This window comes from Thermobia domestica, chromosome 15 (assembly GCF_964235325.1).
Source record: "Thermobia domestica chromosome 15, izTheDome1.hap1.1, whole genome shotgun sequence".
Lineage (NCBI taxonomy): Eukaryota > Metazoa > Arthropoda > Insecta > Zygentoma > Lepismatidae > Thermobia > Thermobia domestica.
This window is the reverse complement of record NC_137468.1, coordinates 40197923-40213719: the sequence shown is the minus strand read 5'-3', so window position 1 is coordinate 40213719 and position 15797 is coordinate 40197923. Positions and strand designations below refer to the sequence as shown.

The following is a 15797-nucleotide window of genomic DNA, read 5'->3' as shown; positions in this document are numbered from 1 at the left end:
TCTATTGGTGATTTCCATGTATATCTTCTTCTCTTGTGCTGATTGAACCAAGTGTTCCCAATTACTAGTGAATTCTGTCTACAGAAATTCACCAGTCCCTCTCCCCTTTCATTTCTTTCGCCTAAACCATATTTGCCTGCGATACTACCTTATCGCATGGAGCCAAGTATTTAGTTGACGAAACTATTACAAGATGTTAGTTTTTATAATAATAAATAGATTTGCCTTCATCAGCGATTAGTTTATTTTTAACTAAAGTATATAATAAGCAAATCTAGTATAATGGAGAATAAATGGAGTATATATACTAAGTCAGAGGTTATTTATTATAATGAATAACAAAGTACAACTTGGTGTTTCTCCTCTTCTTGCTCTACAACTAACATCCAGACATATAATCATCTTCACATTGCTTAGTGTTCGTGCTGAACCTCGTTCCGTGTGGGCATCGCATAAGCACAGGGCAAATCGACCGTTTAGTTTCATCTTTCTTACATACATAGTAAATGCGATCAGTTTCCGGGTGAACATCTATTTGACCAATTTCTTTACAAGGATTTATTAATTTGCAGGTTCTACCTTCCTCACACTTATCAGTGTCGGAATAATAATAATATCCACGTTGACATTTACCAGAAACATAATCAGCAGGATCGGATGTACACTCGTGATAAACAGTACAGTCATTCAAATCAGGAAACACGCCTTCTGAGAAACACTGAAAATCGCAAAATGTTCCATATTCTTCACATGTTTGGGTAATTTCATTGCAAGATGTGTTTGGTTTTTTGTTACAATCTTCCATTAAAACTTGTTTAAACTCGTATTCACAATTCGTTTGCTCACAAAACACTAACGACTTAGGATCTGCGCACATTGTACCGGATTGCATACAAGCTTTTCTCTTTGTTCTTCCCTGTAAATCGTCATTGTTTTGCAAGTCTATTGACAAAGAACTTTCCCTTAATCCTAGCATGTTCATTTTATCCTGTTGGCATGAATCCACCTAAAAGAAAAGAACATTTTCGCCCGTTAATACATTTAATATTTACACAAGGATACCATAATATAAAACATACTCGTATGTTCTACACATACCAAGTCACGTACTGGATTTTCACTTAGGGCAAGAGGAGCTTATCGTCGTGGATGCTGCAATAATTTGCCGTATGTCAAGGAGAGCAAAAAACACCTTGCTGTAACGACACATTGACTGTATTGCCAGTACGTAAATAACTTCTCTTACTATTGGTGCGACGTCTCTCAGGAAGCTGTTGCCGACACTTTACATTACAAAATGATAAAAAACTTAGATATGACTTTCTTTGCATACAACATATTGAATTTTCAGCAACGTACATTTTTCTTTGGTACGTATTTTTGTTTCTATAAACCAGGGATGCAAATAACCACTCGCCCGGGGAGACTGGTTCATCGGTGCGGGCAAGTATTTAATATCATACCAAAGGTAAGTAAATGATTTCTATTGTGGTATGTGGGCTAGTAGCTTTTGTTTTCTTGGGCTAGTAAAATTGTATTGCTTATTTCCATCTCTGCTATAAACTTATGCACATAAGATACTGTAGATTCACCAATATTACTATCAGAAATCTCGTATCATATTTTGAAACAGAAAAATGTTCACGAAGTTACTAACATTTCACAAACCATCACAGGATGCGGGAAAGGAGACAGGAACTCAATGGTATAATGCTGACCTCTGGTGCTAGGGATCTCTTATTCAATCACAGGTCTTGTGAGTTTGTGGTAAACAAGATTGTGTTTTTGTATTTGCTCGGGGTTCTCCCATTTTCTTCCACGTTTGCATTCCACAATTCTTTCATAATAACCCATCTTCGTTACTCGTCCGTCTCCTAAATAGCATAGTTAAACTTAAGGTACCATTTTTATCACAGCATACACATATATTGGATATATCGCCTATTAAAAGCAAGTGTAGTTTGTGTAATACTGTCCAAGTAAAAAGATATATTTGAATTATATTTAAGAAAATACTTTCAGCGTGCAATTAAGTATATAGAAAAAAAGACTTATGAACTATAACTATATACGTATGTGGCTGAATACTATAGAAGTATACCAGCTGTGTTAAGTGTACCATAACACTTTAATATTATGATATTTAATATTAAACATTTTGCATATAAGTAATGTTATGGAAAGCAGAAAATAAGAAAATTTAAAATCATCACTTTATTTAAGCACGGCCATTTGCTATGACCATTAAGATTTGCATCCGAATTTCATAAAGGTATATACAAACGTCTTCGTGTAAAGCTCGGGATCTTTCAGTATTCTTGGGTGGTATTCCCAGAGGCCTCACATTTATAGGGCTTACATTTGGTGTTTGTGTTTGTACCCCATGCTTTAAAAAATCACGTATACTGTAACTCATGAATTTTCGCATTTATTCCATTTTCCTTACATTTATGAATAAAATTCTGTTATTAGTAAAGGGAGATAACAGATAGCAATCCATCTAAGGAGAGATTTCCAAATAATATAATAAAATAATACAAATATAAGCAAAAAACAAAATTATGCTCGGTTTCGTGTATATTGACAATCATGCTTTAGAGGGATTCTTGCAGTTACACAGCACGATTGCGCAGGGAATTTCAAATTTGCAGTCGAGGAGTTGAATCAAGAAACTGGGAATGGAGTAAAATATTGCATTTATTGGTTTAAACCTAGTGTCTCGATTGTCTGCCAAATATAAATTAGCTTCTGTAACCAAGATGTCGTACGAAAATATAGTAACAAACAGGAAATTTCGTGTCTTGAGGTTGAAAGTGACATGCGCCTTGGGTATGAGCATTTATTCATTAAGAAAAAGAGAACAAGCAGAAAGTAGTTTCCGTGCTTAAGTGGGTAGGGTGTTGGATTAGTAGTTCTTGCCCTATTTTGACACTAGATCGAATCCCATCCCATTCCGTCCCATTTTTTAATTTTTTATGGAAACATTATGGAAAGCGTATAATTTTTATGTTAATACGAACTCCCGTCTACATCATGACCCATATGTCTATCATTCACTGCAGATACGTATACAGGTTTTCTTTTCGGAGGGGCCCCAACACGAATCCTCGTAAGAACGTAATTCTAATGTTTTAAAACATCAATAACATATCAATACTACTACTACTACTACTACTACTACTACTACTACTACTACTACTACTAATAATAATAATAATAATAATAATAATAATAATAATAATAATGCAAGAGTTCTGTATTTCTCTTAAATTTGTCTATTTTGCATTTATAAACCGGTTTACTTTGAACAAACTGCATTGTAGCACAAACAAAATCAAATATATTTTCGAGAGACATACTATAACTAAGGAAAACTGCTACGTATATCACAACAAAAATAGCAAGAAGACAATGCTTGTATCGTTCTAATACATTAAAGTTATAAACAGAACTGAAACGAAATGTTAATCCTATTTAAAACTGTTCTTTAATTCCACTTGGATCAATGGCATTATGGTATGTTCTTAGAATTATAACAAGACAAAAACACATTGTCCAAAGTTTGGAAAATGGCTCAAAGTAAACTGATATAAAAGAACATCAAAAGAGTAAAAGCAAGTTTATTAAAATGTGCTTGAGTTTCGGAGGGGGATAACCCCCAGGACTTCACGTTGGACACGTACCTGATTCAGTGTAGTGCATTTAATTGTTATAGAACATGGTTATTAGATGCGTAATATGCAAAATTAGTCTATATCATAGTTTTAACATATCTTTTTTTAACACATCCATATTACCCGGCATTCTGCCTGACTGTTTATCTCGGATATGCGACACTCTACTGTATTTCCAAAGATAGCATATACATGAACTAGAATTGTATCATCCTAGAACAGACAATAGTGTGAAATGCTTATATTAAAAGGCTGGAATAAAAAAAGCATAAGCACTGTTTTGGTAGCTTGAGAACAAATTAAAAACAATTTAATTTATTTCCTAGGTTTCGGATTATCATCTTGTGTCGATGTGTATTCTTTTTTAAACATAGTTTCAAAAGTCATACCATTCGCAATATTCCTAAGGAAATCGAAAGAAGAACCCCCATGTATGTGCCTCTTGTAGCAAAGCGGCTTAAATGTATAATCCGAAATCCGATTCGCACGTTAAAGTATAGGTAATAAATCGGCGCATTAAAAGAGTGCTATATAAACCAAACCAAATAAATCAACCCCTCAAACAAAGCATGCAATATTAGGAAGATATCAAGGATATATTATTTACAAGAGGTTGTAACGACTGAAATGTCCATCTTAAATGAGTCACTTTCAAAGGTAAAAAAATATGAAAACTACAATACAGGTTTAGTCAGCAGTCTCTGGCTAAAGTTACCCTGCCAAAAAGTTACTGAAATAGCAGAAAAGGCAGTAATCGATGATGGAGATTAGGATAATATTGTAAGTAGGGAAAGGTTTTATACTTCAAATCATAGATAGTATCGTATATATATATATATATAATCGTTTGAGGAGTTACATTGAAATGCATACCGTTGCTGAGCCTTCAAAAGCTCCAAGTGCAGATTTTGCTCAAAGTATGATTTTTACAGATGTAGGTGCAGTTTGGTCATAAGTCCTCTTCTACGCCTTGGCACAATAAGGACTGTTGCGTTCAGAGAGAGAGAGAGAGAAATAACTTAAATCCATTGCACTTACATGCGTTAATAAACGTTAATTTATGTTTATAAATTATGTAAATGATCGTTTCATTATCTGTTTATTATTATTATTATTATTATACATTTCTTAACACGTTGACTGCCACGTGTATGGAATTCCATACATATGGCTCTCCCGTGCAGCGCTGCGTGTGTGATTTTCCATACACAAACAAAATATTCAATGTTTGTTGTGCTCGTTCTATGGGAGTGTATATAATTAGATGCGTATGTTGTAGAAGTCAAAATTTAATGCACGTATATGCAAAAACCATACAAAAACAAATTTACGAACAAAGACATTTATGGGGCAAACGAAGGCGAAAAAAATTACTGGTGAATTGTTGCCCGTAGTGCACAGGTGATAACGGTCAACAGTTTTAAATTTAAACTAATAGCGTTTTAATTAAGCACAAATTTAACTTATAGTGCACAGTGGGGAAGGTTTAGGAGTTCGCTAGGATCGTTACAATATCGAACCCCGTGAAATGCACTGCAAACCTGTCCGCAAACCATCAGCAATGTTCAACAGATATTGTGTTCTAATGTTTATTTCAATGCAAACCTATATCAGAACTTCAATTCTCGCCCTCAAACGAAGGTGCAGACCATCCACGATTTGCAGTATTACTTTTTTATATATATAAAATTCTCGCGAACCTTATTTCCAAATCGAAGGGTAGGGAGCCTCTCTCTCACCCACTGTATTTTCCTACGTGTCTCCCAGCGATTACAACATTTATTAGTATATCAATCACTTCTTAGTAGGATAGCTTTACCTAGAGACCACTGATTAATCTGATATTGTATTTGTCCCTTTTTTACCTTTGGAATTGACAATGAACGGTTGGACATTTCAGTTGCACCTACCTAATATAAGCAACGTTTCTTCGATAATTTCGTAACATTGCATTATTTCTTTGTATTATTGATTAGCTTTGTTAAGCTTATTTAAACACTTTTTTCTTTGCACCGACGTGTCACATCTCTTGGATGAAAATACACTAGCTCTCACTGGAAATCAAATCCAGAACCAATGCACTTGTACCATTTGACCACAACAAGGCACATTTAAAAAGAAGTTTCAATTTTGTTAGGATGATTGTGATTAGGTGTAACATTTAAAAATATATTTAAGAAAGGGTACAGAACAAACACACTGAACTTTCTCGCTCGAATTTCTTAAACTGACTCGTGCTAGGCTGCAGCTATTACTGAAACATTTATTTGGAAAATGCGAATAAAATACTGGGTTTTGGAAAACTTTGTTCGAAGAAATTTTAGGCCCAAAAGTAAAGTACCCATTAGTCATATATTCGTTACAAATAACTTATGCCATATATTAGAATTGTTAAGGAAATAATTGTGTGTGAACTATGAGCAAAAGAGTCTGAATATTTCTGAGACAGTTGTCGAAAAAGTCACCCCGAAGAATAAACTATCACTTGTCAATCTTTTCGGAACAAACGAGTTGTGCTATGTTGTTACTGTTCTCATGAAACATTTATTTGTGAAATATGAATAAAATCGCTTGGAAAATCGCAGATTAAAACTTATTTCCGAAAGTGATATACCACTACTAGATTTTCATGATGATGAAATTATATTATATCATTAGATTATTTATATAACATTTATTTATGAAATATGAACAACAAACATTTCCTAACAAGGGACATCACACAATTGTCCGGCTCCAGTTTTAATGAACTTTTTTTTTTCTGATAGAGGACATGTATGCATTATTTGTGATCACGAAAGTTTTTGCCATGGTGCATGTTATCTATTTTTTTAAAAATAATTTTATGAGTTGTGATGTGGTTATTAGAGTTTACTGCAGAAGTCCTTACTACCCTTTGTAAACGGAATGTTAATGAAAGAACAACGATGTGGATATATATAAGACCTACAGGGGAAAGTCGTATGGTAGGTATGACCTTAACGGCAGCAATCTTGAAATCCGCCATTTTGAATTAAGATCAAGCTTTTTAAATAGGAATAGGGTAATATGATACATAATTCCGGACTAGAATTTAATCAGGAAGACAAATTCTAGTGAAGTTAGTTTAGTTGTAAGATACGCCCATTTGAGGAAAAGTTACAGGCATAATAATTGCTTATACTTACTATGTGCGTAAGTCCCTTACCTCCGCTTCTAACCCGCGTATTAATGAAAATATGTGCATAAAAACTTTGGTAATATATATTATGTCTAGTGGGAAGTGTTACGGTAAGGGTAATCTTGATGGCAGCCATCTTGAAATCAGCGATTTTGAATTTAAGTGAAGTTTTAAAAATGAAAACCATAGCTTGTGACATCTCATTTTAACAGCAAATTTTCCCAAAAAGCCAATAGTATGCTTATGTTTGTTCTATAGTTAACCAGTATGAATTTAGGACTGCTTCTAATGTGCACCAAACGTCCATTATTCAATCTTTCAAATTGGCAACACTCCTAATTTTCACCGCATGTTTTGAGATTCCAACTGGCACTTCGCAATTGTTGTCATGGCTCATGTTTTCTAAATTTATTACATTTTTGAGTAGTTGTGATTTGTAACTTCATTAATAATGTTGGGATAAGCATTCAGAATCTTTCTGAATTTTGAAGACTTACAATGTAATTATTTATTTCCTATACCTACCCTTCAAAACCTCGTTTTCTGACATGAATCCTAGCACAACGAAACAACTCTAACTTTGCATTCAGGTAATACCGAAGACCTAGTTTGTAATGGATAGCCGATTAGACGAGAAATCAAATGGAATATTCATTTCAAAAAGGAAAACGAAATATGATTGAGTCTTTTGTTTTGTTTTATATTTATTTCTTTATTGTTTATTTATTTTCTATGGAAATTTTTTTAGTTAGACAAAAATGTCATTCGTTTTCTAGCGATTGTTGTCGAAGGTTCATATTTGTAAGATTTATAAACACTTTTCATCGGAAACTCGATTAAATTACACTTCTTTATAAACAAATAACCTGTTTTCACATTATGTTCACAGTGCAAACGGCGTGTTGGGAACAGTCATATTATGATTATTTGATATTTTCTATCATTGTTGCTGCTTCTTTAAAGTTGTATTTATTAAAAATATTTTATTGTTTGTCGTTTCGCAACATGTAGGCTACATTTCCTGATAATTTTGTGTTCATATAACAACAATTTGTTATAATTTCATTTGTGTTTCTTTACGTCATATAGGTCTATAGGCTTCTAGTTTGAAATACAGTAAAAGCTCTTTATTCGCGGGGTATATGTTCCATAAATATACCGCGAATACAGAAACCGTGAATATGGAATGGTAATTTATATGGGATTATAGGGGATACGTTCCTAGGTGACAAAATAAAAAAAACAAATACATATATAAAAAATCAATTTACTGTAATTGAAGATTTTGACCATATTGATTAATTATTATCTTCAGGCTTAGGCAATGGTTTGAAGAATTTTGTAATTTTTTCTTGCTTGGCAGTTTTTAAAAGCTCCTTCAATTCAGACTGATATTCAGCAGTGGCATTAGCAATTTGCCTCTTAAAAATAAGACTTCGTTCCATAGACGGATCAATTTTCATAAAGAAATCACAAAGCTCGTTTGCCATTCTTAAACCTTCACTAAGATTTTTCAAATTAAATGTCACGTTTCCAGTTCTTGTTGAAGCCTCTTCTTCAATGGGCTGTGAATTTAACATTTTCTCCAAGTCAGTTTCAATCAAATCTTCATCTTGCGATTCAAGCAATTCCTGAATGTCACTTGATCCTATCTGTTCGAACCCATCTCGTCCTATTCCATTCACAATTTGGGCTATGTTTGCAGTCAAAGTTTGAATTTGCACACATTCTTCGTCATTTTCTGCAGTCAGAGCAGGCCACAGTTTTTTCCAGCATGACTTCAATGTGTATGGCTTCAGTCCTTCCAATGATTCTTTTATGTTTACGATGCATTTTGCTATGTCAAATTTCTTCCAGCATTCCATAACATTTGTGACAGTTGCATCATTACCATTTTTATTTAATTTTTAAATAAATCTTTTAAATTCAATTTTGCGTATAATTATGGACATTAGTGAATATAATTTTTATTTTCATTTTTGTTTGTTTAAAAAAGGCAAAGGACATTCTCTTTATTTTCCCTTACTATCCGAGAGGTAAGATGTTTTATTTTTTTTCTGTATACCTGTCCGTGCGGCGAGGACAGTTGAAAGACCCTTCCATTGTCTCTCAATACCACTGCCTAAGCCACATACGTAGACCACACACAGCAGAGTTCCCGGCGTGAACGCAAGAAAGAACAAAACAGCTTTTAGCATCTTTTTGTGAAATTGAAAAAAATAATAAAGTCCTAACACGTTGAATAAAATCCAAGTAAAAATATAATCTCTGCGAATTTGTCAAAATCACAGCATAGACCATATGTCGCCACTCAGAACCAAGATAAAATTTTAACATAGAACTGTGAAATGGTCCAAAACCATGCACGAAACGACTAGGAGCCAAATCAACTCTCATAAAAATTTTCGATATAACATGTGAAATTTGAAGGAAGCACGTACGTTAAAGAAACGACGCCCGAAAACCGTAAATAGGCGGAGACCAAGAGAATCAAAATTTAGGACACCAAAATAAGTTAACGAATAAGAGAGCAGAGACAAAATCAAAGACACCGTTAAAGGCGTATCCAAAAAGATCGGCCGGCTAAAAAAATTCAAAACTCCAAGTCAGTCGTAAAATAATTCTTCACCGGGAAACAGCGTACCACCGCAACACAAAAGCATACCCGGAACCTACACACACACTACATTCATAATCAAAAGTTAAGTTCACAATAACAATGTGCGGCTAAACTTACCGAAGCCGAGTGTACGAAATTACAATCTTTCCTTAGCATAGTAACCTACACATTGATCTTCTTCAAAATATATTTATATATATAAACATATATATATAAACTTTGTAACGCTGCTAATATATATATATATATATATAGATCGCGAAACGCCTACAAACATTGTTTTTGAGTGACAGAGTTTCGTACTTATAAACATAATCACGGGCTATTACAGACAATTAGAATAACCTACATACGCACCGAAAGCACTTGAACTAGTTTTAATCATACATAATCAGTTTTGAAGTATTATACACAATGCTTAAAAACAATAAACACTGTTTATCCGTGTAACACTACACTTTTAACACCGAGAGTGATGTTGGTGCAGTGTGACGTCTGAAAGTGCTTTTAGTGAGAGTGCATCCTATCAGAAATGGACCAACAGAAGCCCCACCTTGATGGATCAGGAGACGCCCAAGAGCGACGCCCCTTCCAGTTTGAGAGGAGGACGCAGCGGAAATCGAAGAGAGGAACTCCGAATCCAGGACACTTCTCACGAAAGAAGGAAGCCAGTAAACGCAGGGACATCTGTATGTGTGTGGTGAGCTTGGTGGTGAGAGCAGTGTGTACGGCGAAAGGTAGGACCCATCCAAATTATTTTTTGTTGATTCCAAAAGGGAAATTTTCGTCATTGAATAAAATGCAAGACGTTCGCAATATAAAGTCGGAACTATTTGAAAACTGTTAATGTATTTACACCGCGTGGAGAAAAGATTTTCCAACTCAAACTGTAATTGCTAAACAATTAGATTTTTTTTTCTTTCTTTTTGAGCAAGGCTTATTAAAAATAGAGATACTTTTTAAAATGATACTTCTATATATATATATTCTGTGACTTTAGTAAATATGTCGTTGTTTTTATTAAGGAGATAGTAGTTTAGGTCATTTCTCTATTTGTCGCTTAGATTTTTTTGATAACATATAAAGAAAGTTAATTTAAAAGTAGATCGAATGACAGGTTGTAGACCTTTAACGATGAAAGAAGTATTTACTTTAACATATGGAAATTTGTATGAAGTAAAAATGCATCATCTGCGCTATGTACATGTAATATGAGAACTTTAAGATAATTTTGAACAAGACATAATAGATATTCCTAGAAAATATATTCAAGACATTGCTTTAATTGTCCAGAGATTATAGTGTTTGTAAAGTAATTTTGCATAGAAGTGAACGTACTAAATGAGTCTATTTCGATCTATATACTAGTAAAACTCTAATAAATAATATTGTAATGAGTCATCAAAAATATGTTACGTAAGAGAGCTAAAGGATTAATTAGTAACTATGATGTATATGCGACTAGTCCCGCAATTAATCATTTTCTTGGTTGGAGATACGTAATCCATAAATAAAGCGGAACCGACATTAGTACAGTCAGGTAGAATACGGATGAAAAATACGAAGTAGGCTAAGTAAAGCCGCAATTATTACGTCAGTCTGATCCTCTAACAATCGAGCGATCAGACGTTTATGCGCATAAACTAGACGAACAAACTAGAGGAATACATAAAAATGTCCGGCCGTATACCAATCCTATTAATGATAAAGAGAAAAATCACGAAAAACTCAATATATTCAGATTAAAAATCTCGAGAGACGTCTTGACATTTATTATTAATATTCATATGTTACTTAATTTTTATGTATGTATGCATGTATTTACTTATGATTTTATATATATATATATATATATATATATATATATATATATATATATATATATATATATATATATGTTTGTGTCTATTAATTTTCTACTTGTGTTAATATGAGTATATATATGTAGCCTTTATGCATAACGAAATGGTAATGCTACGCTCATTGATTTTATGTATTTGATAGTATATGCTTGTTAGGTAAATGTCAAAGTGCATATTTAGTGCACTTATTCTCATTCTCAGTTATTAATTTAAATAATTAGAAATGGTTAGCAGTCAGGCAGTAGGTTTATTTAACTCCTTTAAATCATTCTATGTTTCTTTCATACTTCCCACAAATCTCAACTCAAAGTCATGACTTGTTTCTCGATTTATTTTATTTCAATTCAAGTTATTTCAACTCATTTCCACTTACTTCAACTAAATTAACTTATTTTAAATCATTTCAATACTTAGTTTTCACCCGAATAAAATATAGGTTATTATATTCAAAATTCCGTCTAGCTATGTAATATCTTAATCTCGTAAATATTAAAAAGGTTATAGTCAAAATACATCAGCTAATCAACGTAAACTATATACTTAGCATATGATGTCAAATAATTAGGTATATTTCAAATGCAAAATTGTAATTTAACCAGTTTGGTATAATATCTATGTAAATCAGGAAAGCTCTATATAGAATGTAAACAATGTAAGATTGCATCTAGCATTGGTTATAAACATCAATTCCACAATTTGTTTATTTGTGTCAGGTTAATGATAACAATTCATTCACTACATAGTTCAAGAAAGAAAACCCAGATGTAATTTACTTAAATTGATTTCTTTTTGTTTAAGGCCTTATGCCTTATTCTGAACATTTGTGGTCAGAAAACTCAAAAGTCAATGTTAACTTTTGGCCTGCTTAAATTTTTTTAAACATATTCTTGTTGTTGTTTTCGTTTGCTCATTAAAACTTTTATTACATTATTAACCTCAAATTCGTAAGCTTTTTCTTTCATAAACAAGTTGTATCCCTAACCTTAAGCATAACATTGGTTTCCAAAGGATCTGTTAGGCAAATTAGGCAATATAAGCATTTCTCGATTCTAGTGGGGATTAGACTGATTTTCAGAATTTTCAACTAAATTCTAAATTCTAAATATTCGTTTATTTTCTGGTTTTATTCTTATTACTACCATTATTATTCAGTCCACTTGGAAAGTGAAAGTCAGTCTAGTTCGTCCACACAAACCAAACATTAGAGCAAAATTCTCTTTCAGCGTTGCAGCACGTGAATTCAGGATACGTATGCGAATAATATCAAGTTTCATTTGCTTACACGGTTTTAGAGGGATCTTGTTTCCCTAAAGCCCTGGGACACCGCGGGGAGATAGGATTTCCTAACCGTGAGATCAATCCTTATCGAGTCACAAACCATTTTAGTTCGAGGAACGGAGACTTTAACGGTGGTGCACAGGGAATAAATAGGGACAGACGGAATATGAACCCAAAACCCGCCATCTCAATTTTTTTCTTTTTATTATTACAAAACCTGGCGCTACAAGCGATCACCACCGGGATCTTTCTCTTTTCATTTTTCAAATTTTACAAATATGGCGCCCGAACAGGGACTCGATAGTTAATTTTTTTGACTCGATAGTTAATTTTTTTGACTCGATAGTTAATTTTTTGACTCGATAGTTAATTTTTTTGACTCGATAGTTAATTTTTTTTAAACTCGATAGTTAATTTTTTTAGACTCGATAATAAATTTTCGAACTCGATAATTTACGCTCAAACCCGATAATTAATTTTTAAACCCGATAATTAACTTTCAGATTCGATAATTTATTTTTAGATGCGATAATTAATCGTCAGACACGATAATTACTCGATAATTACTTTACAGTCTCGACGAATACGCTTCAAAAAACTCCATTATTTTTAAGAACTCGATTACAAAAAAAAAAAAAGGTAACTACTTGCTAAGATTATTATCAGCTACATAATGAGCCTTGGAATCGAACTAAATTCAACGCAAGTTGAACAGTACTTCTAGGAACGATCAACGTTCTTTTCCCCTCCAATTTCATTTCTTTTTCAGCCAGAAGAATGTAAATTATGTTTACGTTGAGCTAGCAATAGAGAATATTCAGTTTGCAGAATTTATTTGTATTGAAAATAAAGCAGTGATTGAACAAGGAAAAGAAGAAAAAGAAGAAAAATAAGGTAACCAGGTGAGGAAAATAGAAATAGGATAATAACTACAAGTTGCTAAAATCAACTCGAACCTGCTACCATTCATGTATTTGTAAGATATCCATTCATATATTTACATAGAAATAACTTTTCTTTTATTAGTTCATATTTAAGGTGTGCATATATTAGTTTATCATTTGAATTTTCAGTATGTATAGGATTAAGTTAGAAATGTATCAACACCAATGTAGGTTAAGTATAGCATTTAGTAAACTTTAAGATAAGATGATTTAAGGTGTGAATTACTATGCTGTGGAATTATTGCAAAAGATCGTACACTCAGGCTTATTTCATGAATAATAAATAAATAACGTAAAACGTGTTGTGTGTGTGAACAATTATAAGCGACGAAACTAGACATTTTATTAGTATATTGCAAGAATACTGTTTTTAAAAATTAATTTAGTAATTAACAAATACTTTTTATTCGTTAATGTGTGTGCAAAAATAATTCTGGCCCGTATTATGTCAAAGTAAAGGCAGGGGAAAACACTTTTGTGTTGATTAATTGTAGCAGTGGAAAAAAAACGGTTCCACAGCACATAAAAAATATCAAAGTCTGGCAATGTTCTCAAAAAAAAAAATAAATAAATCAAACTAATGAACAAGAAGCTCTCTCCAAACGCGTCCACTAGCAAATCAAAGCACACAAGGTAAAAACCATTCGGGTCTAATTTTTTTTATATCAATTTTCCTATAAACGTCAAAATTAGGAAAAAGATTTTCATGTACTTCAAAATATTTTTGTAAACTTTGAAATTTCTAATTAAGGTTCGGATTTTTTATGTAATGTTCAATTTGCACCTAAAATTCATAATGCAATGTCAATCACAAAGTTTCTCTTAGGATGGAGATCTGCTTCAACTAAGTTGCATCATCTGCTCCATCTTAGGAGGGGGATAACTGTGACAGTTGCATCATTACCATTTTTATTTAATTTTTAAATAAATCTTTTAAATTCAATTTTGCGTATAATTATGGACATTAGTGAATATAATTTTTATTTTCATTTTTGTTTGTTTAAAAAAGGCAAAGGACATTCTCTTTATTTTCCCTTACTATCCGAGAGGTAAGATATTTTATTTTTTTTCTGTATACCTGTCCGTGCGGCGAGGACAGTTGAAAGACCCTTCCATTGTCTCTCAATACCACTGCCTAAGCCACATACGTAGACCACACACAGCAGAGTTCCCGGCGTGAACGCAAGAAAGAACAAAACAGCTTTTAGCATCTTTTTGTGAAATTGAAAAAAATAATAAAGTCCTAACACGTTGAATAAAATCCAAGTAAAAATATAATCTGCGAATTTGTCAAAATCACAGCATAGACCATATGTCGCCACTCAGAACCAAGATAAAATTTTAACATAGAACTGTGAAATGGTCCAAAACCATGCACGAAACGACTAGGAGCCAAATCAACTCTCATAAAAATTTTCGATATAACATGTGAAATTTGAAGGAAGCACGTACGTTAAAGAAACGACGCCCGAAAACCGTAAATAGGCGGAGACCAAGAGAATCAAAATTTAGGACACCAAAATAAGTTAACGAATAAGAGAGCAGAGACAAAATCAAAGACACCGTTAAAGGCGTATCCACACAGAAAAAAGAGCCTTGTTTGCAAGTAACAAAAAAACAATTGTTGGTAAACAAGCAAGTTTATTTAAATAGGGACCAAACAAATGATTGTTTCTGACACCCATATTAGTTTGTTTAAAAGTGCGTGTTTACCAGCAATAGGAAGCTTGTTTACAGAACCTAAAAATCGGTTTGTTTACTGTATGCAAACGAAGGACTTTGTATCTATTTAACAAACTGCTGTTTGTTTGTAGGTAACAAACGTTTGTGATGGGACACCAAATGCCATTTAAACAAATGTTTGTTTAAAAGTGACTTCTGTGATTTGTTTGTCAGAACAAAATGAATCAAAAATCACTGGAATCGTCGCAGATTCTACTCTAAGTGATAAATTATTTCAATATATTACTGATTTCCATTTTCCGTAAATGATACATTTTCTTAAGAAAATCTATGCATTAATTGTAATTTTTGGTTATATCTTTATTTATATTATTTATAGAAAATAAATAATCAGTAACATATTGAAGAAAATCATCACTTAAAGTAGAATCTGCGTGACATAATAATTAAGAACTATTTGTGCTATTGCCATTGTTTGTTACATAATACAATTTGTTCTATTATAGAAGGGGAATTTACCACCTGACAAGTCATAAACATAGATCAGTCACAAGCATACGTTGCTTCATTGTAGTA

At 32.8% G+C, this 15797-nt stretch overlaps 1 protein-coding gene across 1 annotated transcript in view; it reads right to left on the bottom strand.

The window, feature by feature from the left end:
• Nucleotides 1-365: 365 nt before the first annotated feature.
• The window catches only part of LOC145671845 (uncharacterized), a 58282-nt gene continuing 42850 nt past the window's right edge, over nt 366-15797 (bottom strand). Inside the window, exon 4 of the mRNA XM_081741069.1 lies at nt 366-1006. Coding sequence (XP_081597195.1) covers nt 380-1006 — 627 coding nt within the window. The 3' untranslated portion in view covers nt 366-379. The remainder of the gene's footprint in view (nt 1007-15797) is intronic.